Raw genomic sequence first — 26,066 nt, 5'->3', positions numbered from 1 at the left:
AAGAGCCCAGGGGCTTGTCCGCTCTTGAAGTAAACTTTCATCCAAAAGTATAGCTCACCCGAAAATATTGCTTTGTCCTGACTAGCGGCCCCTAGGTCTCCGAGGACTAGTGTACAACAGCTTTCTAGTATTCTGATTGGCTGTTTCATCCATGGCATGAAATAAAAATGTGACTCCTAGCACTTCTCCTAGTGTTTTTGCATTTTGAACATATGTTACATGTATACACTGTAGTAGTAAGAATTAAGCACTTTGATCTTAAGTTGACTACTATACCTCAAGTTATCCTTATCTGGAACAGAATCAACCAATTCAGGAGAATCTACTCCTGTCTTCATGCTATCTGTGTCTGAAAAGTCCTCCTCACCTGGAATAATTACAAAACATCTGGCTCATTCATATGCCTGTATGAGTAAATCCTTTAAAGATCTACCTTTCTTGGAAGAGATAATGAGCAATTCCTGATAAATTTCTTTAAGGGCTCCTTCTTTATAAGATTCCAGTTCCTCATTTTCTTACTTTTTTCTGCAAAGAAAATTAACTACCTTGGATGCACCAAGTAGAAAGTTACATTTTCTTGTGGGATGCTTGCACCAGCTCCTGCAGGCCACAAGAACTTTTTTGCTTTCAGAAGTCAAAACCACGATGTCCGGACTGGACTGTAAAATGTCCAGACTGCACAAATTTCTTTGTGATAACATCTTGTAATTGAATGAATGAAAACAAAAACAGATGGTGACATGACAAGACCTGAATGAAAGCACTACAGGGATCAACAGACATTATAACATAGCACACGCTAGTCCTATCTAATTCCTATTGAGCCATCACGAATGAAATCTCTATGTGTGCATGGCTGTGCGTAAATAAGATGACGTGTGCAGTTTCAATTTAGCCGCAAAATTTCCGTCGAGTTTAGTGCAAGTTCCTTTTGTCTATTATTCTGAACAATCCAAACTCTACTTCAAACCTTTGACTTTTGCCAAGCTAAGATGCTTACTTAAGTATTTTGACTTTGTTTGTCTACATTTTCAACGAGTATTTTTGACTTTGTCTGTGTACATTTTCATTATAATTAATTCGAAGAAGCGATTTTTTCTTTGACAATTTTAAAAACCAGGTTAAGCATTTTCGCTCAACTGTTGCTCAACTGATTGTGGCATGTCAGGATCCTAATGACCTTTGTTTTTCTTCACCGTGCATTGTGAGAACTTTTTAGTCAATCACAAATAAAACATGTTTTAGCGCCCAGGTTGTTGTCGCCATGTTATAAAAGAATTGGTTCATGCTTTTAGCTGTGTGTATATTGAGTTATGGATGCACTTAGGAAGTTTGGAGAGCTCTCAAGAAGCTAGAGTTGCTCTCGGCTGTCGCCTCAAACTACTCTTATGCCTCTTTCGTGCTCTCCAAACTTCCCCCATACATCCATAACTCGATATAAGCACGCTAAGCATGAACCAATTCTTAAATTGTAAAGCCATACACAAATCACAACATAACCAGAATAAAAGGCACGCAATGCATGCAGAAACGATGACATTTAAAAATTGTTCCTAGAAGAGTGGAACATGAGCAGACAAACTGATTCTTAAACTTTCGGGTTAGAAATTTTAGGGGTTTACATTTAGGGTAGTCCATTGGTGGTTCATTCAAGTAGTTCATGTACCAGGTCCATCTTGTTAGTCCATGTGCTAGGGGTCAGCGAAATGTACCGACCCAAATAAAAAGCACTCCCCTGAAAAGTTCCTCTCTCTGAAATCAACACCTTATTATCTTTAAAGATATTTGGCAAAGCTAATTACCTCACCGGAAATTAATTTGTTGTTTTAACCATAAACTTGTCCAAGAGAAAATCATTTTCTCTTGACTTGTCATATCGTGTGTGCGACCTGCTTTTCTATCTAAAATTGTATGTTTCGAAGATATGTTATCATGAGTTTGCCCGTGAGCGCAAATTTATCCGACACTGTACATGTATAAACCAAAATCCACCCCCAAATCTTTGTTTAAAAGCTGAAATTAAAAGCACTCCGCTGATCCTACAAACAGCAAAGGAAAGCCGCAAAGTACAAGTTTCTCTCTGAAATCGACACCTTATTATCTTTAAAGAAAATTAATTTGTTGTTAACTGTATACTTGTCATCAATGAACATTCGTATTGTCTTTACCCTAACAAAACGATTCTCGATTGTTTAATCACAACCACTCTTTCGTTGACAGAAAATATAAAACAGCACATTTCCAAAACTTCATAAAAAACTGAAAACTGCAAATGAATCATACCCTGACTTCATTATCACTACTGTAAACTGTATATTTCAGTGCTCATACAATGCTCATTCAATTCACTTCAAGATTGGCAAAAGTACAACTGCGCTACCAATCTGTAAATTTTATGTAGACCCTTCAGCTATCGCATGTGCGACTTGCTTGTCTATCTAAATTTGTATGTATGGATGATATGTTCTTATTACGAGTTTGCTAGTGAGCGCAAATTTATCCGACACTGTATAAACCAAAATCAACCCCCAAATCTTCGTTTAAAAGCTGAAATTAAAAGCACTCTGCTGATCCTACAAACAGCAAAGGAAAGCCGCAAAGAAAACCCGCAAAGGAATGTTACTCTCTCTGAAATCGACACCTTATTATCTTGAAAAATATTTGGCAACACTAATTACCTCACCGGAAATTAATTTGTAGTTTTAACAGTATACTTGTCATATCGATTAAAAGCAGTCTACTGATCCTACAAACAGCAAAGGAAAGCCGCAAAGCCTTCACCTTTCGCCTGTACGACTTACTTGTATATCTAATCTTGTATGTATGGAGGATATGTTCTTATCATAAGTTTGCCCGTGAACGCAAATTTATCTGATGCTGTTTAAACCAAAATCCACCCCTAAATCTTCTTTTAAAAGCTCCAATTAAAAGCACTCTGCTGAACCTACAAACAGCAAAGGAAAGTAGCAAAGGAACTCCCAGAGTGTATTTCGCTTCCACAGGGAATAAAAAGTACGCGACATAAGCACACGGACATAAGCGCGACAAACTATGCGAAATCACTATCCAAAGGAATGCATGCATGCCAGCATAAAGCGATGACGTCACACAATACGTCATCACTTAAAAAAAAATGTCATCAAAGTGGCCTCTGACACACTTCTTGGGATTCTCATGTCTGCACCTGGCTGACAAAAAAGAAATTGTTGTGTCAACATGGCTATGGCTGCACAGCACAAGTTGAAAAATTTCTTCTTGAGTTAATTTGTCAAATTGTGAAACCCTAAAATATGTTCACTGTGTTGTAAACAATCACAAATGAGATCTCCAGACAACAGCAACCACAGAAAACGAATAAATCCATCAGTGACAAACCAAAATCTGTTCTCTGTCTTTTATACAGGAATTAACATAATGGGTGTCCTAGGTTATTTGAATGGCAGTGATGGAGGTTTGGGTGATTTTTAATGTGTAAAAGACAAGGAGGATGGACCATTATTTTGATCAATCAGATGTCAACATGTTTGTTGTTTCTTCCACTTTTGCTACACAACAATTGACAAGCAAGCCACCAAAACAAAACAATTTGCTCATTTGTCAAGCTGTTTCCAATTTAGGCACTCTTGGACTCTGGGACATCCATACACACATTAATTTTTGCAGTCTGCTTCATTTCTGACATTGATCACAATCCCACTATCTATAAATTCAGAACCAAGTGATAAAAGTTACTGCAACAAAATGCATGAAAATAATTATAAACCAACAAAATGCCAAAGGCCTTATGTGTGTCTGTTAAGTTATTTTGTTCACAAATTCTCAACTTGTTGCTTAGCATATGACCAAAATCTGCCTACTACCAGTGGTAAACTTGTTCTTCATGAACAAAAACCTCTCCAAATATGACTATAACAGGGTTCAGTTTTTATGGCTTACACTTAAAAACTTACACATCATTAAGAAACTTTCCGACACATGTTGTGTAACTGAAGCCGTATATGCAGTAAGTACCAGTAATGTGACAATTTGTTCTCTGCCGGCACCAGGGGTTTTCTAAGAAGCTGGGACCTGGGTACCGGCACCCGTGTACTCTTAGCACAGTACCTGCCTTCGCTCAAGTAGGCAAATACATGTACAAGAAAAAGCCAGACTAACTGAAACATCTTTCCACTGCTCTCCCACTTTACCAACTGAGTCTAACCAGGAACCAAATCTTCAGGTTAAAGTCCTTTTCTACAAAAAGTAATGTTTGTGTCCAAATCACAGAAGAGTTTTTCAAGCAAAGTCAGCTTAATGAATTTTTAATCGCATTCACCTCAGTAAGGAAAGTAGTTATGAGGATCCTCTCTTATAAGCTGTCACATAACATTTGCACATGACATTTCACGACCAAAAACCACAGGTTTTAAAAATGGCTGTGAGTAACACGCATAAAAAAAATTCATGCTCAAGACAGCCTTGAAATTTCTTGGCTGTTGTTTCAAAGGAGTCAAAAGGCAAGTTATTGATACTTTACAATCCACCTTTCAACATAAGGAGCTTGCAGATATAAATAAAGTGTGCATTTTGCAGAGTCATTGAGCCGCAAAGACCTTTGAAAACACAAGCTGAAGCAACTCCAGAATACCTGGCCACTTATTCAGCAGGGTTAGGGTCTCCATTGCGGTTTGTTTAGGTAACTAGAAACAGTCACCATGGGTTGATTTTACTAATAAACAGCCAATTTTTTTGTTAGATCCACTGTGAAAAAAAAAAAACAAAAAAAAAAAAACAGGACTCTTACGCCATGTTCAGTCAGCTCGTAAACATTAAAACTAGCTTGTCAAACTATGGTAGTCAAATCGAGGGCTGACAGATTAACAGGTTAACACTTCTGTGTAGCATATGGGTCTCCATACATGTACATCTGCATGTCTGCTCATCCCAGAAGTTTGAAACACTACAAATCATGCTGATTTACAATAGAATCAATGCAACCTAACCTGGATCACAGATTTGATCACCGAGTGTGATTGCAATGTATATTGAGAGGGGTCTCTTCAACTCACACACAGGGAAAGATGGTTCAGTTTTCGCTTTCCAAACCTTGACAAATGAGCCACAACTTACAAGAGGGTTTTTTTCTTGGGCAAGAAATGTTCTTGAACTTTGCTGCCTGGATTGATTGTATCTGCACTGGAAATTTCAGAGCACATTTTGTTTCTTTAAAATGTGTTGATGACTTACAGGTTTATCAAGGCCTTATGATGCCTCTCAACCACAACTGCATGTAAGTTACAGTACTTTAAAACAACACTTAAAAAGGTATCACATCTCTTTTCTGTTCAATGGTATTTCATTTGGCAATCAATCCATTTCAAGTGTTGTGTTTCATGTCACCATTACCGATATACACAAACTGTTTCCCAGATTTCTGCTCTATATGTTATTCTTTTGACTTTAAAGAAAGACAGCTAAAATTCTGAGGGATTTGATTTTGACTTCGTACACTAATAATGAACGGTCTGTCTGTTTGCTCTTCAACAAATAAACTTCTAAAGACACTCCCAGGAAAAAGATGAGTGTTTTATTTGCATATATGTAATATCTTGAAAATGAAGCAAACTTCAGCGGAAAAAAACGGGACATTGTTTAACACACCTAAAGAAAACTACATGCAAAGTGTTTTCAACAAAGTTCACTTTTGACCAAAAATACCTCACACCCTTTTTCCACCGAGCTTCTTACATGTAGATTGAGAACTTCATACTTTCCTTTTGGAACCATTTGTTTTGTTTGTTCAAGTCATTCAGTTTGGAGAAATGCTTGTTGGTACTGGAATTAACTGATGGCTTACAGTATGTCCCCTTGAGGAAGTTCACTCCAGGATGGCTGACCTGATAAGATTGCACAGAAACGCAGGCTAGTTTTTGACTACAGCAAGGTGGGTTACCCTACCCACAGTGTGTGAAATCAAGTTCACACAATGATATGTCATGAATTCTTATCCAAATGTCTCTTTGTACTTTGACAAAGAACCACTACATAACTCGTAATCAATGCATACAAATCAAAGACAAAATTATATACGTAATAAGAAGCCACTAGTCGGGAGCTCCTGACATAATTTAATCAATCACCTTTTGTCTTCATGAGTTTTGCTCAAAGACCACTTTGATTCTCTCTTTTTTGATTAATGCATAGCTGTACCACAACTAACTATTTACTGGCAGTCATCTTTTTGTTTCCTATCATCTGAAGCTTTGATCATTTGAGAATTTGTCTACTAAATAAAACTTAATAAATTATTGCAATTTCAAACTTAAATATGCTAGCCCCAAGAATGCATTTTCTCGTGCCCTAAAATATAGTCAGTGTTCTGATTCAAGAGGAAAAGGCCATGACTCACAAAGGAGTAATTCAATGTCTTTCGCGTACATGTACCTATACTCAGAAAATGACATTTTCACCAAGTAAAAATATTACCCTGAAGAATTTTAAAAGTTCATGCACCTTGATGGACTCAAGCACAAGCATCCTGCAAGTAGTTGTGAGAAGTTACAGGTTTGTGGATAGAAAAAGAATTTATTGTGTGTGCAATATTTTTGGACTGTAATGTACGTTTATCAGTATCAACATGAATAAACTTCTGACCTTGATCTCCAAATGTCAGCTCATAGTACAAGTTATTTGCCTTCCTATAAGATTCTGGCCAATTGTAACCTTTTCCCACTGGTCTGTATGGTTCTTGTTTTATTCCTTCATCTTTAGCAGATAAACTTGTTCCATAGACATAGTACAATCGCTTTACTTTACCATCCTTCTTTGGTCCTTTGAACACATAGTGGAATTTAAAACTGTCCTCTGGCCGAACTTCAGCATCTATATTCAGACAAAATAGATGTTGAGGTAGTCTTACAAAATGCATCTTTCGAGAACAGGCAAAATACCATCATTAGGCTCATCAAATAAAAATTCAGAAAAGGTCAAATCTACTGTTTGACATACACTCAGTCACTGTAACCGATTTATTTACCTTCACTGAAGTCATCAAGGCGGGGGTGATAGAAGTATCCAGTTTTCACTTTTGTGTTTTCTTGTTCTCTTTTTTCATCTGGGAGTCGATAACGCACCGTACCATGTCCCAGATCTATCAAGGCTGGGGAATCTAACATCAGTTGCTGTCAGATTATTTCGAAATAAATTTGTTAGTGATTTAATACACTGAGAGACAACAAAGGAAGCAAAAGATTATGAAACAACAGCATGATTTAGACATAAACACATACACAGTTGTTGGCCTAGATGTACATGTAACTTGTACACCATTTACTACAACTAGTGCAACTGCTACTACTACCACTTCTACTTCTGCTAGTGCTTCCACTAGTACTTCTATTTCTACTAATACATGTATGAATACTGTTACTACTAAAATACTGCTGCTGATGCTTATGGCAAATTTCAAAGGTGTCTGTTATTTGAATACATGTAGTTCCTCAAACATTTTCCAAAGAAACTTCACCACGAGTGACCAAATCGACTGCAAAATCTACTAGCCAGTAGACTATTGGACAGCACTGTGTAAATTGCAAGTTGACTGAGGTCAGAAACTGAGAAACAGTGGAGTCCACAAGATTTACTGGGAATAATTGCAAATTCAGAGAAAAGATCTTTCACTCACTCATATTCTTTGGAGAAGTTACTGCCAGGGAGAGGATACATGTAGGTCATAGGCCCCATTCAATGTTATTCTTATGGGTGCTCTTTTTATCTTTCATATATTGCTTCGGTAAGATTATTACTTGAGCTTATTTTCATACTGAGATGCTTTTCACAAGCCTGCTTATTCATTTAGTACAAAACAATATGAGAAAGGAAAAGGAAAATTAATTATCTTTGTTCACACCATCATTATTTCAGTAGCTCCTGCTAAACGTAGTTCTGTGTTCCTATTACGTTAGAGATGTACAGTGTACAGCATCAGCACACACTTTCTTACATAATGGTTAAAGGATATTTTACAAAGACTGACTAAACTGGTTAGTTGTAGTCCTCTGAGATCTCCTGAGCATGTACATGTATGATGCAAACCTCAGTTACTGTAAATTAGATTTTTGGAAAATAGAAAGCTTGGATAACAAATCAGTCAGTGTAAATTACAGACTGTGAACTGTAAACCAGGGGTAAAATGGAAGACTAAGGGTATAATGCAGACTGCAGATACCAGACTTTAAACATATACATGTATAAAAAGGATGTTAAATGGTGGCAGAAAGAAATTAATTTTATGTTCAAGTGGGAAGAACAATATCTCACGAGAGAGCACAGCAACACAAACAAATTATTAAGATACTGCTCTTGCCACGACAATGTAAAATTCATATCTTTGAACTAATGTGTAATGTTCTTTTTCATTCTATGGACGACCTGGAATAAAGATACGTCATGGAGATTTGCAAATACTGGGTTTCTATAAATATTGGCTCAATAAGTACACTATAACATAGTAGGTGCAATCAAGCAAAATAATTCTGAACTAGTTTTTAGTGCTCAAATTTGCAGAGAATCCATAGCCACATTTTCGTAGATAGTGCTTGATACTTTGGATAAAAGCTGTAATGAACAAGGGCAAAGCACAAAGTGTCCTAGTCACATTTTGAGAAATTTCCTGAAAACCTTTTACAGCCATTTTCGTGGTTTTGGGTTTTCTCAGTCATACCTGTTTCAAAACAATAATTGTAACAATGATGTAATGATTTTTATGTCATTGTCATTCAACAAAACAAATCTGCCAGCAGGTGTCATTATTTCAAACAACACACCAATAATAAAGTGTATTATCGTTTGTCTCACGATGTAGTCACTTGAGACGTAGATCATGACATTTCGACTGCTTACTGCTAGTCTTCTTCAGGCGAAGATCGACTGATTGCACAGTGTTATTTATATCACAAAGGTCGGCTGTGATTGGTGCATTTCGATCCTCCTATTGTTCCACTGTTCAGGCGAGTAGCTGTTTCCTCAGTGGTCTGCTGTTGTACCATTCTCCTGTTGTTGTGTTTTTTGATCATGGGCATCCATGCTTCAGGAATTTCAAATCCACTATCCCTGTTGATGTTATTAGGGTGAAGTCTTATGTGAATAGCTTCCTTGACCCTATGTGTGTACCAGTGAGGATCTCGATCTCAGTGTTTAAAATGAAGACGGTGAACTGCAAACTGCAGAACAGGGGTAAAAGGCAAACTGATTGTCATTTGTACAATACAGACAGCAGATATTGCAATTTCTAACTCTGGGGTGAAAAAAGTTTTCTTGTTGTTTGTTGTTGTTGCACCCTAGGGATAAAATGCAGACTGTAGACTTTCTAAGCATATATCATGTTGCCTCCAAAATCAAGGTGCTAACCATTAACACTCTAATCTGGGTGTTACTCAGGCTAATCGGAGTGAAAGTCTGTGCTCTGGTTAATCTGAATAGCGCTCTGGTTAGCCTGACTATAAGTTAGGTTAGCCTGACTGTTTATGATCAGCTTTTGATAATGACAGTGGAACCATGATTCAGTGAAAAAGTCTGAAGTCTTCATTTTATCCTCAGTCTGCGTGTTACCCCCAGTCTGAAGTCCACAGTCTGGATTTGACACTGACTGGATAACGAATATCATACCTGACATTTTAGTGTGTAGTATTAAATCTTCCAGATGCTCACGGCTAGAATTTAGAATACCGAGCCACTCATTTGCATCTGATGGAATTTGAAAGCTTCCTTTTGTTTCTATGTTTCGTTTTTAGAAGCGTTGACCGATATGCACCAGCAAAAGTAAATCCCCACTCCCCCCCCCCCCCCAACCCGAGAAAGACAGGGACATTAGCAGAACAAAAACTGACTCTCAAAACTGTCCTGGTATGTAGGGTCTTGAGTGAGAATTGCTTCTTCAGCATCCTATCCAGGGAATTTCTCTGCTGGAGGCTTGGAGTCTAGAACTGTGTGTTGCAAAGAGACTGGAGCCAACCAAAATGGTGGAGAGAAACGTGAGTAACTAACTTGTTGCGTTTTAATCCTTATCCTTAGTTCTTGCTTGCCATCCCTCTCCTTATTTCTATCCAAAAATTTTACTTGTGAAAGTTTCGTTCTATTTTGATTGTATACAAATGACCTGATTTTTTTTCCCTTGGTTGACCATGCATTAACACAAAACTGATGATTCAAAATATCCTGTTCTATTGACCCTAGATGTGCCAGGGGCCGATCAGATTGGCCCATGAGTACACTCCTAGATGCCAGGGCCGATTCAATTGGCCCATTTATATAATGAGCAATTTGAATAGAAATAGCAAGCAATAGAAACTGCTGTACTGTTGAACTATTTGTTATCTTTGCCAAGCCTTCGTGTTTGAAGTCGTGAAGCCGACAGTCGCCTGAGTTTGAGCGTCTCCATTTGCAAAGAAGACCAAAATATGGCGGCCACTTTGTTATGTAGTTCTTTTCCCGAAATGTTACATGCCCTCAGAACAAAACAAGATAAGAAAATCTTGGAAATGGAATCAACAGGACCTAAACATCTATTGATAACTGATTAATTTCCTTCGGCATGTTGGTAAAAGATAAAATCTACTATTAATTGTGCTGCATTGTGGAGTGACTACAACACATCCATTGATCTTGAGCGTGGCAATTGAGACTCAACTGACACTAAATATTTTGCTTCCCATTGTTTATTTTGGATTATGGAACAAGATTAACCTTCGCTTTTCAAGAGTTTGTCTGTTTTGGATGGCTAGGATGGAAACATAAAGGTAGAATTCAACATTTATTTCATGTGTGTTTTCAGAGTAGCGTGAAGTGTGAGAAAATAATTTGCTCTGGCAGTTGTCGGCCACCCCTGTCTAAAAAGCTGGCGTATCTAAGGTTAACTACTCCAGGCCCTCACTGAGTTCGGCAAAAGCCATAAGGTCTTTCCTGTTGGTGGAATTCTCGAAATACATATTGGAACCTCAGCATATACAGTGTGGGGCCCAGTTCTCGGCCACTTTTTGTTCAGCGTTTATTTTTCGCGTCACAAATGAATCTGAATAAAAAGCAATTGTTTCCAAAGGTAGCTTGATTCCTTGTCTTCCGTTCTGCCGAGTTTTGTTTCATCCTGCCGAGTTTTTCTGTGAGCACATCGAGGTGACGCGAAGGTAGGTGAATTTGGTTTCCCCGAAAACGTGTTTGTTTACGGCTACTTGAATTACATGGTTTAATTCAAGTTTATATTTTGTCCGTCTAGAAAGCCCAAATGAGCCAATTCTTGGCATAAAGAACGTAGAGTGATAAAGCTATCTGTTAAATATAAACTTTTCCTGGCATGTTTAGTTCTTTGACCTAAATTCACTCCTCAATATTTCCTTAGTACTTTTGCGTATTTGCCTATTCTCGGCCACCCTGCTCGCCTTCAACACTAAAAGCGCTCATAGTTTTGTGTGGAGTATTTGTGTCAAGTCAGTTGCAAAAATAAAGCTGTAATGGGGTGGCATGCTGAAAACTATGAACTCTGACTTAACCCCGTTTTAAATACCCAACTCTTTATAGCCTCGCTTGACTGCACTTAAGAGAAAAACTAGGTGTGCAAAAAACGTCCTTTTCTAACATGAAACAAAGCTCTTTAAGGATAATTTGTGATCGAAATATCAAAACACAAGCCTTATAATTGATTTAACAACAAAAAATGGTAATAAAGCGTTGTTCATTCTGAGGAATCGCACGCACTCTTTTGTGGCCGAGAACTGGGCCTGCTGGCCAATAACTGGGCCCACGAACGAAGCCTCCATTTTCGTTATTACTCGGGAGAAAACAGCGTTGAGCAGTCGATAGCTCTACATGTGTAAACTGAATGCTGAAGCTAGTTATGCGTGAAATTTTAACTCCTTACGGCTATTCCAAGGTGAGAAATACAAGTTTACGTTTTTTGTGGTCGAGAACTGGGCCCCATACTGTACCTCCACTGCTAGACGGGGACAAGCAAGGACATTGGAATGAAAATATTTCCCTGGGGTGGGGACATTGGCTCATTTTTTCAAGTTCATTTGTCCCCGCCTTTTCCCGGGTTGCGTGGAGGGGGTGGGAGATTTTCTTTGACTGGTGCAGTGTGATAATAAGTGGCCCGATATTTGCTCCATGCTCAATTCAGTCATCATTTGTATTTTGACTACACTCACTCGGAAAAATTCTGCAACACTCGCAAAAATTTCACCACGATACTTCACACCAAAATGTCTACCGCGTTACGCTTAAATTTTTGTCACTTACTCCATTTGCCTTTGTTAGAGCTTCAGCCCGAGGACTTATTAAAACGGAACCTCGTCTGTTGGCAGAGGCGGCCGATCCCATGAGGAATACCCGTAATTTGTTGTACTTTTATAGAACTTCATGCAACTATATAGCTTCTTGTTTTCGTCAAACCTTCTTCGCTCGAACGCTCTAGGAATGCCTCGTTGTTGTTAGCTTCGCCAGGATTTTCAATAGCCATGACGCCATCTTGTTTAGCTGTTTACTTGGATACCGTGGCACTTCGGCCTCGATTCCATGTATGACGTACCATATACGCGCCGTTGTTCCGAAAACGGTCCCGAAAACGAGGAGTGCAATCTCGTTCCCAGAGTCTACGTTCCCCTTGACCAGCAGTCGGAAAACGAGAGCTCTGTGAGCAACTATTTCAGGCATGCGCCATAGATGCAGACTGCGCAGTGAAACCGGATGGGCAGAATCACCAGAATTCGGTTATTTCAAAACGGTTGCTCCCAGAGCTCTCGTTTTCCGACCGCTGGTCAAGGGGAACGAAGACTCTGGGAACGGGATTGCGAGGAGGGCGGAGAGCGGAGTGCGGAGTGCGGAGTGCGGAGTGCAGAATGTAAAAAAAAAATAGTAACAATAGATAAATAAAAAATCAAAAATAAGAAATAAAACAAAATTTTAACGGGAATTGATAGAATAATTAAATTCATAAATATACTAAACATAGAAATTTAAGAAATATTAATAAAAAAGTTCCACGCCGCCCGAAATGAACCGTTCATATTCAAAATGGTATATTCAACTCACGATTTTCATAGTTAGCAGTTTACGTTTATGAAAAAAATAAAGAACAGTCCAGTTTTTACCGTGTCTAGAAAATGTGACAAATCAGGACTCGAACTTAAAGTGCACCTAACCCCAAAAATTTTTTTTCGCTAGAACGAATCTACTTATTATTTGAAATAGTTCTGCGAAAAAATTTTTGAATTCCGTTAAATCCTCGATTTTCTGTGCCACGACGAAATCTCGAAAATAGCTCCAAAACACCGCCATTTTGTTTCACGACCGAGTTTGAGGAGAATGGGTCCAGCGGCTCTTGTGACGTCTACCCAGGAAGGTTGGATATCTCATTTCCTTCAGGATGGTGCAATACACATTCGAAAAGTGCGCAGAAACGCCTTCCAGAGGTGCTATCGGCTGTTGCAGCAATATTCCAGATTTAAAGAAAGATATACTGTACAATTTACTGACGATGATCGGCTAATGGTGCAATAAAGACGTAAACGATGGTTGATTTTGTCGAACCGAAACAAGCGAACTGAATCTGTGAGAACCATTGAAGAACTGTCACTAGAATTTGTTCCGCAGACTTTCGAACGCTATTTTCATAAATGTTCTGCTTAAAGCTAACCAGCAATTTGTAGAAATACTACCTACAACCTATATCTTCCAATCCCGCAGTATTTATAACATAACCGGCAAAGTTGTGTGATCCGGTCATGATCAAGAAGCGTTATACTGATATGTAAATAGATCGCAACTGTACGCCGCTAACCAACACTTATTTCTCTTTCGATTTAGATGAAAGTCGAAGATTAATCCTCTAGAATTACATGACAACAAAATTGTTAGACTCACAGAGTTTTTCGAAGGTTTGGAAATCAGCAGTGCGACAAAGATTCTGTGCAATAGCGTCGAAAATATGACCGCGTAACATTATCTGCGGACCGGTTAGGGAACACATCCTTTTCGCTTATCCGACGAATTTCACTGCAAACTTTGAGAACAATTTACATTGGTTATTTGGAGTTACGACTTAAAACGTGTGACAATGTGAAATCGGTAATTGTATGAAATGTTTCCTTCCGCCTTGCTTCCCACAGCTTCAAAACTACAGGTCCAAACAATACGATTTTCAATCGATCGAAGCCAATGTTTTGCAGTTCATAAAGTCTCGAAAACTGCAACACGTACGTCGCTCTTATAAACATGAAGCATTCAACTGAAAGTAAAACACAAACTGGATTTAACAGAACCTTGACAAAATACATTCTCGGTAAGGACAAATGTAAACGGGCTATAAACACGCGTGGGAATCTTATGTTTAGTTGACGAAATTACCATCCAAAGCAGTCGTTGAGTTTTCTTTCCTGCTTTTCGTTTGCCTGCTCCTCCACTTCGTATCTAGCTTTCCATTCCTAATATACAGGCAGCTCGTCCGCAAAGACGTCTTCCCCATCGTCGCTTGAAATATTGTAAATTGCTCTAAAAGCTCTAAGCAGTGAGTTCACAGTTGTCGAACGTACTCGATCGAAGTTTATTTCGGAGCCTTCCGAATCGAAACTTAACTCTGACTCCAGTGACGAAAAAGAAATGATTCTGAGACAAAACTTGGACGTTTTAGTCCCAAAATACATCGGAACGATTAGTTTTGCGTTCTATTTTCTCGAGCAAATGTAGAGAGTTGACTGAGGCGCTATTGTGTTTGGTTCCTGGGTAGACGTCATCAGGTACCGCCACCCCAGACTCCCTAAAACGCGGTCGTGAAACACTTAATCGCGACTTTGAAAGGGCATAGAAAATCGAAGATTCAACCAAATTCAAAAATTTCTTCGCCCAAATGCTTCAAATAAAGTCTAGATTTGTTTTAGCGAAAAAAAAATTTGGGGTTAGGTGCCCTAATGCACCTTCGGTTGCCTTGGGCGAAAGCCGTGTTGCCTTGAAACAAATATGGTTTCCTTTCCAAAAATAAACTGTGAACCCTTGAACCATTCAATAAGTTGTCAACTCCGCCTCCTAAAGTTCTCGCATTTTGATTGAAGCTCAAACCAAAACCTTGAAAAATTCAGCACTGAAAAATAGTAAGATGAAAGCAAGATATAGACTGACAAATAAAGAAACAAATAAATAAACAGGTCAAGTTGCACTTTCAGATAACAAATAATAAAAATACTATTTTCCTAGAAAAGACATTTAAGACCATTTAAGGGGGTCTTATACATAAATTTTTTTTTTGCAAAACAACCCCGCTGTGGAACAGTTTTGGTACCACGTTAAAGGACTTTGCACTCTGACTTCAAAAATGAGCTTTTCCAGGTCACGTGCCACGATAGTTAATGAATAATTAGCTCCTAAGTGTTAAAAAGTGGTGTTCATTATAAACACGATAATGTAATAATGTTGGTTCGAGAAGTATGGAATTAAGGTCATCCTGTCCATAAGCAAGTTGTCCAGGAGACAAACCTTAGAAAACAGTGTTTTAAGGGTGTTTTTCTCGTGAAATGTTGAAAAAGTATACTAATATTAACTAATATTAACTATATTAACTAAATAACGGGGAAAAATTTCATAAATTGCAAATTTTGGAGGTTTAAGACCTAGATAATTGTGTCCTTCGCCAATGTTGAAAATTTGACAACATTCGGTTAAAACCCGGTGGAGATATCGTGTGCGAGATGTTGATGATCCGTCTATTTGGTCATTTTGAGAAATAAGGCTTTAAAGGTTTACTTCGGTCTGCGAGAGCCCAAATTAGCCCTGTGAACTAGCGGAGGGGGAGGTTAGGGGCAGGGGGAGGGGTATATTTAAAGGTTTTACAGAAATGTTTCACTAAACACCCGAATATACGCCAGTCATAGAAATGTTAACCAAGTATAAGGAGCGTATATGATGGTAGAAGAAACAATGTTCAGGACCATGATGCAAAATTCTCATAACTACACATCTTTAAAGCGTTTGTGTAAAGTATCATTAAAATGAACTGAATTGAATCTATTTAGCGAGTACTTTTAGACTGTAAACAATGGTTGCTAGGGGTGTTGCTATGTTGAAATATAGCTAGAAGTGTTCAGATTTCTTAATTTAAAAGTAAATTCAGGAGTAATTAGAGGAAAATCGTTTCAAAATACGATTTACAAATGGACAGGGATGTTGAATCTTCACGTTCCGAAAAAAAGGTTTTTTTGGAGAAAAATTTATATCTGAGAGTATAAGACCCCTTTAACTGCACAACGGTTAAGGCGGCTCAAAATAGAAATATTTCCGTGAGAAGCCTGGGCTCTGACGCGTACTTCAGCGCGAGCCATCACGCGATTACCCGAGGGGTCGCGAGATTTCGTGAGATAGCAAAACTCACAACAAACATGGCGGCGCGAGGCTTACTTCGTAAAACTTTGTTTCCACCAAGTTCAGTGAGCTGTTTGCGATATCGCCTATTTTTACCTTCGAAAACATCTATCCTTCAGGCAATTTCAAATGAGAAAACATCCTTTTAAACCGCTGTGCTGGAACGTAGACGAAAATTGTGATTTTTAAGCGATGACGTATCGTGTGACGTCATCGCTTTATGCTGGCAAGCATGCATTCCTTTGGATAGTGATTTCGCATAGTTTCTCGCGCTCATGTCCGTGCGCTTATGTCGCGCACTTTTTATCCCCTGTGGAAGCGAATTGCACTCTGGGAGTTCCTTTGCTGCTTTCCTTTGCTGTTTGTAGGTTCAGCGGAGTGCTTTTAATTGGAGCTTTTAAAAGAAGATTTAGGGGTGGATTTTGGTTTAAACAGTATCGTGTTGCCAAATATTTTTTCAAGATAATAAGGTGTCGATTTCAGAGAGTAACATTCCTTTGCGGGTTTCCTTTGCAGCTGTTTGTAGGATCGACGGAGTGCTTTTAATTTCAGCTTTTAACAAAAATTTGGAGGTTGATTTTGGTTTTTACAGTGTCGGATAAATTTGCGCTCACTAGCAAACTCGTAATAAGAACATATCATCCATACATACAAGATTAGATATACAAGTAAGTCGTACAGGCGAAAGGTGAAGGCTTTGCGGCTTTCCTTTGCTGTTTGTAGGATCAGTAGACTGCTTTTAATCGATATGACAAGTATACTGTTAAAACTACAAATTAATTTCCGGTGAGGTAATTAGTGTTGCCAAATATTTTTCAAGATAATAAGGTGTCGATTTCAGAGAGAGTAACATTCCTTTGCGGGTTTTCTTTGCGGCTTTCCTTTGCTGTTTGTAGGATCAGCAGAGTGCTTTTAATTTCAGCTTTTAAACGAAGATTTGGGGGTTGATTTTGGTTTATACAGTGTCGGATAAATTTGCGCTCACTAGCAAACTCGTAATAAGAACATATCATCCATACATACAAATTTAGATAGACAAGCAAGTCGCACATGCGATAGCTGAAGGGTCTACATAAAATTTACAGATTGGTAGCGCAGTTGTACTTTTGCCAATCTTGAAGTGAATTGAATGAGCATTGTATGAGCACTGAAATATACAGTTTACAGTAGTGATAATGAAGTCAGGGTATGATTCATTTGCAGTTTTCAGTTTTTTATGAAGTTTTGGAAATGTGCTGTTTTATATTTTCTGTCAACGAAAGAGTGGTTGTGATTAAACAATCGAGAATCGTTTTGTTAGGGTAAAGACAATACGAATGTTCATTGATGACAAGTATACAGTTAACAACAAATTAATTTTCTTTAAAGATAATAAGGTGTCGATTTCAGAGAGAAACTTGTACTTTGCGGCTTTCCTTTGCTGTTTGTAGGATCAGCGGAGTGCTTTTAATTTCAGCTTTTAAACAAAGATTTGGGGGTGGATTTTGGTTTATACATGTACAGTGTCGGATAAATTTGCGCTCACGGGCAAACTCATGATAACATATCTTCGAAACATACAATTTTAGATAGAAAAGCAGGTCGCACACGCACATGATTTTCTCTTGGACAAGTGTATGGTTAAAACAACAAATTAATTTCCGGTGAGGTAATTAGCTTTGCCAAATATCTTTAAAGATAATAAGGTGTTGATTTCAGAGAGAGGAACTTTTCAGGGGAGTGCTTTTATTTGGGTCGGTACATTTCGCTGACCCCTAGCACATGGACTAACAAGATGGACCTGGTACATGAACTACTTGAATGAACCACCAATGGACTGCCCTAAATGTGAACCCCTAAAATTTCTAACCCAAAAGTTTAAGAATCAGTTTGTCTGCTCATGTTCCACTCTTCTAGGAACAATTTTTAAACGTCATCGCTTCTGTATGCATTGCGTGCCGTTTATTACAATAACAGTGAAATTTTTCGCGCGCTGATTGGCTCATTTTTGCCATCAATAAGGGTACAGACCGATAAAATTTTAATTTATCTAAGTTTTCAAGCTCAACTTTCAACTGTCGAGCTGTCAACTTTTTAACCAATGAGATTTCATGGACATTTTTAAGTAGCCAATCAAAACACGAGAAAAGCTAATGACAATGTTCGCGTCATTTTGAATGAAATTCAATGCTTACGGCAAGCTTATGGCGTCTTTCCCCCTCATTTATTCCAGGCATTTGACCATTTTGGGGTCTTGTTATTGTAAAAAAACAAATTGACGTCAGTTTTTTTTGTGCCTGTCCTATTATTGATGATAAATTGCGTCATAACATTGTCAAAGTTTACTGCGGAACCACTCGTTTTTACTACTTCGGGTATCTTTTTTTACCGCTTATGCTGCTAACGACAACAGCAAAAAAAAAAAAAAAAACTCTATTCGCAGTTATTCGCGTTTATTCTCGTGGAATTGCAGGCTTTACTGGGCAGCGGACTGCCTTCACGCGTGCGCAAAGTGCGACATTGCGCGCGCTAAAAATCCTTATCCACGAAGCTAATATCTCATAAACTGATCCGGTGACCCTACTTTTTTAAAGCAAAAAATTCTTCAACAGCAAAAGCGGAAGGCATGTGCGAAATTGCAAAAAAAAAAAAAATAATAACTGTGAAGAGGAATTTTGTCCAATCTTGAAATTTCCAATTTTTTTTTTAATTTAAGCAAAATCTACTCCACAGAATGTTTTCTAAATTTCCCTGTTTCTTCTTTTCTGTGTAACAAAAAGATTTTTAGTTAAAAAATACGGTGTCACCAGCTTAGTTTTTAAGATAGATGCAATTAATGGTAAAAAGGAGGTCAAGCTTCTTGCTATGCAACAGAACTGGGCAACCTTAATTTACGACTTAAACACAATGAAAGGTACAGTGGAGAGTTACCTTAAAGAATTAGCACGGCCATTTAAAACAGTGCAGTTCCAATCCTGAAAAATCGCACCTAGTTCTAAAAGTCTCAAAAAAAAACAGAAAACTGTTTTGAGCCACCTACACTTCAGGCCGTTGAGAATTTGAGCGCTCTATTGCTGGTTTTCAGTGTCACGCCATTCAAAATAGATCAAAATAATATATACATTTAGGCTAGTCTAAAAGCGTAGGGTTGTTCAGAGCCCGATTAAGGTAACCCAGGAAAGGTAGAATTTTGATTTGAGTTTTTGTAACTTTGGGGTGAGGTTTTCTGTATATTGTTTTGCCTTCTGTTTTGAGTTTTAATAATCATTATATACACAAAACAAAGCAGCAAAGTACATTTGTATAGAAGAAAAAGTTATAATTCGGTTAACTTTTAATCCTGGGTTAGCGTTAACCGGCTTCCAAACAATCCTGCCCTGTTTTCAACAAGTTAACTTGACGTGAACCCGCGGTCCAATCGAAAAAGAGCACTTGGTCAGCGGTCAACTTAAAAAAAAGCCACCTGAAAAGCCACCTGCAAACTTGAACCCGCGATATGGTCACGTGATACTGGTCAGCATATACCTTGTTTTGACAGGTGTCAACTGATCATAACATGGATGTCCAGTATCAAAGAAGTACACGGTAAACCAAGGCTGCATGTCTCTGTTTACCTATTATTTGGAGTATGGCTGCTATGTTGCGCGACTCCGTCGTCCTCGTCGTCGTAACCGTCGCCGTCGTGCGTAGGCGCCCACGAGCAATACCGCTAGCCATGATAACCATGAGAAAATCAACTCACGGATTTCCTTTTCTTTCCTATATGAGTATGTGGCTCCGCATGGCGGCCGCTCGGGCCGCCGGAGCTCCACTAAAAATCAAAATCATTCAATAGATAAAGTCCAGAATCTTGGAAATGAAGGAAGGTAAATTTGCAAAGACTCTCGCCAAGATTCTGGTCACAGCAATTTTTCTTATGCAAGATATGCGGAAAATTTTTTTTTACCCAAATTTATAGAGATTTGTATGGACTAACATGGCGGCCGGAAACCAACAGAAACATCTGTCACTGAATTTTGCTACAGAAGCGTGAATTTATCCCTCGAGGAACTCTAAAACATTAAAATAATACTTTTTCTAAGACATAAATTGTTCATGTAGCCAAATTCTCCGAAATAAGTCACTTTTTTAACCATCATGACAGCTCTCTAGGCCGTCATGTAAATGCCGCGTCACGCAAAAGCTTAGAAATTCAAGCGTAGTAAATCACAAAACCAACGCCAGTTAATGAAGAGGAGATAAGTCGATGACACGATTCGTAACACAACTGAGGCTTTAATTAAACTGTTATGACGATAACAGAACGAGCGCGCTTACAGACACGAGTGACAGAGCTGCAAAACGAATGTGCATGTCACTAATTCGCGCGGGGAAACTGGGGATGACAACGTGAAACCATAGCAACATATAAGTAAAATGGCGGAATTTTTCAAAAAAAATGAAAAGCGCCGAGGGGTTTTACTTTAGTTAAGACTTAGGTAGACCGGATAAGCTTCATACTTTCGCAAAAGACCGACTGGTAAGAGCGCCAAAACATATCTCCTGAGCACAACAGTTTCGTGCCTGAACACAAACCGAAATTTTACCGCGAAGTCAATAGTCCCTGCCGCGAAGTCAAGAGTCTTTCATTCGGAATGTGTTGCTCAAGTCGATATTTTCGCGACTGGGTCGCAAGTGACGCATGCGCAATCGTTTTGCAGCTCTGTCGACACCAGTAGAACAGCACGAGGCCCGGAGCCACGCATGCCTATAACTAGTGTACCGCTGTCCGGTACTGGCGTGGCTTCCTTTTCTTCTACCTCCAAACTATATAAAAAGAGGACGAGCTCCTTGGGTACATAGCAAACATCAAGTTAGATCCAAATAAGTAGCAGTAAGGGATATAAAACTTATAAAGAAAATTAACCGAGTTCTTTGAACCAAGGGGTTGCATAGTTGGAGTCTATAACTCAGAGTCAAAAGCTTAAAGTTTATAGTGTCCATAACTCAATTACGGTCCATAACAAAGTCATCATATCGTGCGGGACGACATCGTATACGTGTGGATCTGCGGAGCGAGGAACAGGCATCAGAGTCATTGTCTGTGGTGAGGGAGTCTACAACTGGATCAGGAGGAGTGTCTTTGCAGGGCTCGTCTCGGTCAGCAGGAATGTTGACATCGGGAACCTCCTGAGTAGCAGGTGTCGATACTGCAATTGGTATGACAGGTGGAGATGGAGGGGAAGGTACTGGCTGTGCTGGAAAGGCTTCGTCAGATGACGAGTCAGTATCACTGTTGGCTGCTGATGGTCGGAAGTCTGTTACTTCGGATGGGACCCTGTAGCAATCAGATGTCTTCACGCGGTAAGATGTAATTCGAAGTTGAGAGCCAACAAACTTTCTGATGTTTCAGAAAGAGCCGAATACGTCTACGACCAAACAACGATCGCGAGCTCTTGTCTTGTTGCAATCGGAGAAGAGGTAGACTAAATCACCGACGGTGATGTGATTAGCTGGGCAGCGCCTCGTGGTGGGGGCCTTTGCCTTCTCGCTGTGGGTGTGGTTGGCGATACGTTGTTCGTTCTGCTTAATGATGTTGCTTTGGTCGTGCAGTGGTATTTGATGATTTGAGAATTGATCCCGCTGTGTCCAAATCTTTCTAGAGGAAAGGCCACGTGAGCGGATGCGCGCCTTGAGGTTGGCTGTGGCTACTGCTAGTGTCAAAAGAGACACGGGGCCTCCTTGGGGGTCGTGTCGGAGTAACTCGTTTTCTATCTCTTGAACCGCTCTCTCGGCCACAGGATTCTGGTTGCGTTTCTTGGCATGTCCGAGGGCTATGGTGATTCTGTGATGCTTTAGTTGTTGATCTTCTGTTAGTGCTTCGAATCCTGGGGCAGGATCAGTGCGTACGACGGCTGGCGGTCCATCTAGTGAACGCATTTGGACACATAGGCGGATAATAGCGTCCTGTAGGGTGTGGTGTCGCTCATCCTCTAACAGAGTCGTGGCTGTGAAAGAAGTCACACATTCACGTAGCACTAGTATGAGCTGTCTCGATCATTTGATAACGTCTGCGGCGAACGAAACGCCAACGGCCTCGGGTGGAAGGGAGGTTAACTGCTCTTCGCGCGCTTTCGGAGTTTGACGCAAAGCGGCACACTGGTGGTAAGCTTGAGTCACTGGGTCGATGGCCTTGTCTATATCTAGGGCACACAGATAGCGTTTTGTGACAGCCTTGAGTTGATTACTGGATGGGTGACTGAGCTGGACGTGTAACGCGGTTAAGAGTTCCTCTAGTACTTGTCGGGGAACAACGATGAATTCATGGGCGGGAGCGAGAGGCTCATTACGCTTAACAACGAGTAAGCCATCCTTGGCAATGGTAGCGACATTGAGGTACCTTTTAACGTCCCTCATGTTGGTGAGTTTTTTTGAAGGACGCGTTCCCTGTGTTAGATGTGCGTGTGTGCGTCATACATCGGGACATTCCGACTGTGCGGCCAACCAGGCAGTGCGACTGGTAAACGGGAGATGCCCATTGCCGTTGAGTATGTCTTGGATTGAGGTGCGTTTGGTAACAGAATCTTGGGTTTGTCTTGTGAATATGTAGACTTGGCAGGCCTCATACTCACACGGAGCTGCATTGCAACTGGCGAAATCCGAAGGTAGTATCACAGGGCAAGATACATGTCTTACAGAAGGCGGGTAACGGCTCACGGTAGACAGAAAGGTAGATACGCGGAGGCTTGCTGAGAACTCTCCTCTACAAAGTTTTTCATACGCCTGTACGCAAGGTTTGCTGTCGGTCAATATGCAGGCCTTATGATGCGACTGTATCAGGTATGGGCTGAAATGTTTGGTGGCAACGGCGATTGCCAAGGCCTACACCTCACATGGCAACCACGTTAATTGTGAGCCTCGCCGTTCGGTGCTAAAAAACCTGTCAGGCGTAAATTGTCATTACGGGTGACGTAGTGTGGCACCTATTCCGAGTTTGCGGAGTACTTCGTCTGTTACGATCCAGAGTTGATCACTAGGGATCGGTAGCGAGATGGTGTGCGCAGTAGAAAGGGCTGCCTGGGTCTTGTGGAATTACGCATGGAAATCGTCTGTCCACTGAATATTCTCCTTAGATTCACGGCCAGCGACAGTGTCCTGGGATGACGTGGGAGAGCACCTTGAAAGCTCCGATGAATGACCTCCTTTGGGCGACAGTGTCGGGTTCGGGGCACGAGGCATGAGCGGTGATGCGGTGCGGGCTAGCACTTAAAGTGCTAGAGTTCCAAACCCAGCCTAGTATCGTTGTTGACTGAGGGTTGACAATCGTTTTGGATGCGGAAAGGCGAAGATCGCACTTGTGCAGGGCCTGCAGAACTTTTTTCCAGTTCAATAGGAGTTCATCCGGGGAGTTTCCACAACAATACAGGTCATCTGCGATTTTGGCTACGATTCCTTCCTTCTATAGGTCACCGAGCACTCGACTCATGAGTTCTTCGAGGGTTGTCTTAGAGCCTGGCATGCCCATGGCAGACCGTGCATATATTCGAAAGTTCTGAGTGCTGTTGACGTCTCTGAAGATAATTCCCTGTAACAGATCCGGTACTGATCCCCGCAGCAAGAGAGTTACCCCAGATTTTTACAAAAGTGCTTTCCCAGGCAAAAAACCTATTACCACACTTGTCTTCACCATGGTGGGAAAGGCTATTGGCACGGAGTAAGGTGTCCTCAACAAAGGCCATGAGTCTTTGGAAGAGGTTCTCTGGGCGCTCGTCAGCTTCTAAATGCAAGTTAGCGAAATTCAGAAAGTGAGCTCCTGTGATTTGGAAGCCAAAATGTGCGCGTATCATGTTCCAAACAGACTGGATAGAGGTCGAATTCTTCACTAAGTTATTCCGAGATAGCATAAGCTCCAGGAAATTGACTTTCTGCCGGGCCGTTCGGCGTTTGGAGAGAGGTACTGTTTCTCCATCGTCGGCAAGGCCGCGCAGGGGCTGGGTCTGAGTCTTCTTCTCCCGATCCCGTACGTGTGCTTTCGGCGGTCGAAAGACTTGTGAAGAACGAGAAAGTTGGCTTAAAGTTAGCGTCTTCGGCTTTCCTGATGTGCTTGTGAACAGGTCCGCGCCAACAGCCGTTAGGCAAAGGTCAAGTGGCTGGTTTCATCCTCAACTCTGATTGGTCCATTTAAACCAAGTCACGCGCTGACACACGAGGGTTAAGGAGGGTCGTGTTGTCAATGTTCTTCACGAGTCTTCCCACGGCCGAGGCACACGTACGTGGACTGGAAGTTATTGGGCTTTATGAAACTGTTGGTTTTATTGCGATTCGGGACTTTTCCTTTCGAAGATAAAGAGATTTGTGGAGTGACGTCTGGCCAGCGATCGATGAAGTGGTCTGTCTTTCCATTCTTTCAGAAGGAGAGACAACGGTTTCGAATGACTCCAATAAAAGGCGTCAGAATGGCTTTAAAATCGGCACAAGAGACAAATAGGCGACACATTTGAGGTAGGAAAACTTTATTTCAAATGAGATAGTTATTTACACAATTTTTTTACGATCGGTGATTTTCCCATACAATTTTCTATATACACAAGCTGTCGCATAAACCACGTATTTTGAGATTGGGAAGCCTGTGTTCGGAGTGAACATTTGTATGAATATTAGTTTTAAGCTGCTCTTATACATCTTTAAAGTAAAATCTCCGGAAGATCAATAGTTTTGTAGTTTGAATTTTAGTGACGTCATTCGAAAACCAGCTATAAGGCAATGTCTGGAGTTTAAAATAACGAGGGATAAAAACGCGGAACGAAATAAAATGCTATCTTCTTTTGGATATAATAAAGAAAATATACTCACCTTGCCTGGTTTCTGTCGTCCATTTGGCCTATTTCAGCGTTTTCGGGGATTTTTGAGGTGTTTGTAGGAGCTTTCAATCACTGCTCAAATACCTCAAAGAAACCCAAAACGATTAACTTCTTCTTAGTTCCCCGTGTAAAGTTGAACTAACGACCGACAACAGAATGTATTTTCAGATCCAGATCCTTTTCAAGTGAATAGCATCTTTTAGGATTTATTTTTTTTCGTTTTCCTTTTGGCTAACAACCTTGAAGTAGTGTGTACCCACCTTACTTTATTTCCAAATTGAAATTAGTAATTTTCCACCGAAAAGATAATTCGAACAGAAAATGTACACTCCGCACTCCGCACTCCGCGTTGTCAGAACACCCTATATGCACAACCGTTCAATCGGATTTTCACTCAAAAATCGCACCTCAGGTCCTCAGCTCTATCAACGGAAATTTACAAACTGCTTTATGACATACACAGGGCACAGTTATGAAAACCCACTAAAGTTTACGTAGAGTCTAGCTGATTAGTTTATACCTCTGTGTCCCAGCGGGGGTCGTTGAACCCCTGTTTTTGCTTAGGTTCCCTCGTTTCCGTAGTTTTTCCGCAACTGCTCCTTGCTTTAGCATTTTTTTCTCTCAGTAGTAATTTTTCTGAATCAATTGTTTAAAAACTAACGTTAGTTCATAGTATTTAAATAAACGGCACGCAATGCACGCAGAAGCGATGACATTTAACTGCCATTTTCAAAATTCTGTCTAGAAAATTGGAAAATAAACAAACAAACGGATGCTTAAGCCACCCTCGTGCCCAGCGTCTTCGTTCCCTTTGACCATCTCGTTTCGTCAAGCCAGCATGCGCAGTAAGGAAGGAAGACGCACTAAGGG

At 40.1% G+C, this 26,066-nt stretch overlaps 1 protein-coding gene and 1 pseudogene across 1 annotated transcript in view; both read right to left on the bottom strand.

Annotated features, from left to right (window-relative positions):
• Positions 1 to 12,523, bottom strand: part of LOC110055157 (uncharacterized) — a 35,339-nt gene extending 22,816 nt beyond the window's left edge. Inside the window, exons 1-4 of the mRNA XM_020761529.2 lie at positions 12,268 to 12,523; positions 7,016 to 7,160; positions 6,634 to 6,861; positions 277 to 367 (exon numbers count right to left, since the gene is read on the bottom strand). Coding sequence (XP_020617188.2) covers positions 277 to 367; positions 6,634 to 6,861; positions 7,016 to 7,160; positions 12,268 to 12,348 — 545 coding nt within the window. The 5' untranslated portion in view covers positions 12,349 to 12,523. The remainder of the gene's footprint in view (positions 1 to 276; positions 368 to 6,633; positions 6,862 to 7,015; positions 7,161 to 12,267) is intronic.
• An 8,819-nt stretch (positions 12,524 to 21,342) lies between these two features.
• Positions 21,343 to 22,944, bottom strand: LOC149114032 (uncharacterized; annotated as a pseudogene).
• Between the last annotated feature and the right edge of the window lie 3,122 nt (positions 22,945 to 26,066).

The sequence above is a fragment of the Orbicella faveolata genome, unplaced genomic scaffold, assembly GCF_042242905.1.
Source record: "Orbicella faveolata isolate gen_17 unplaced genomic scaffold, um_ofav_v1 contig_14, whole genome shotgun sequence".
NCBI classification, from domain to species: Eukaryota; Metazoa; Cnidaria; class Anthozoa; order Scleractinia; family Merulinidae; genus Orbicella; species Orbicella faveolata.
Note: the sequence above shows the minus strand (reverse complement) of the source record. Positions and strands in the feature narration are given on the sequence as shown.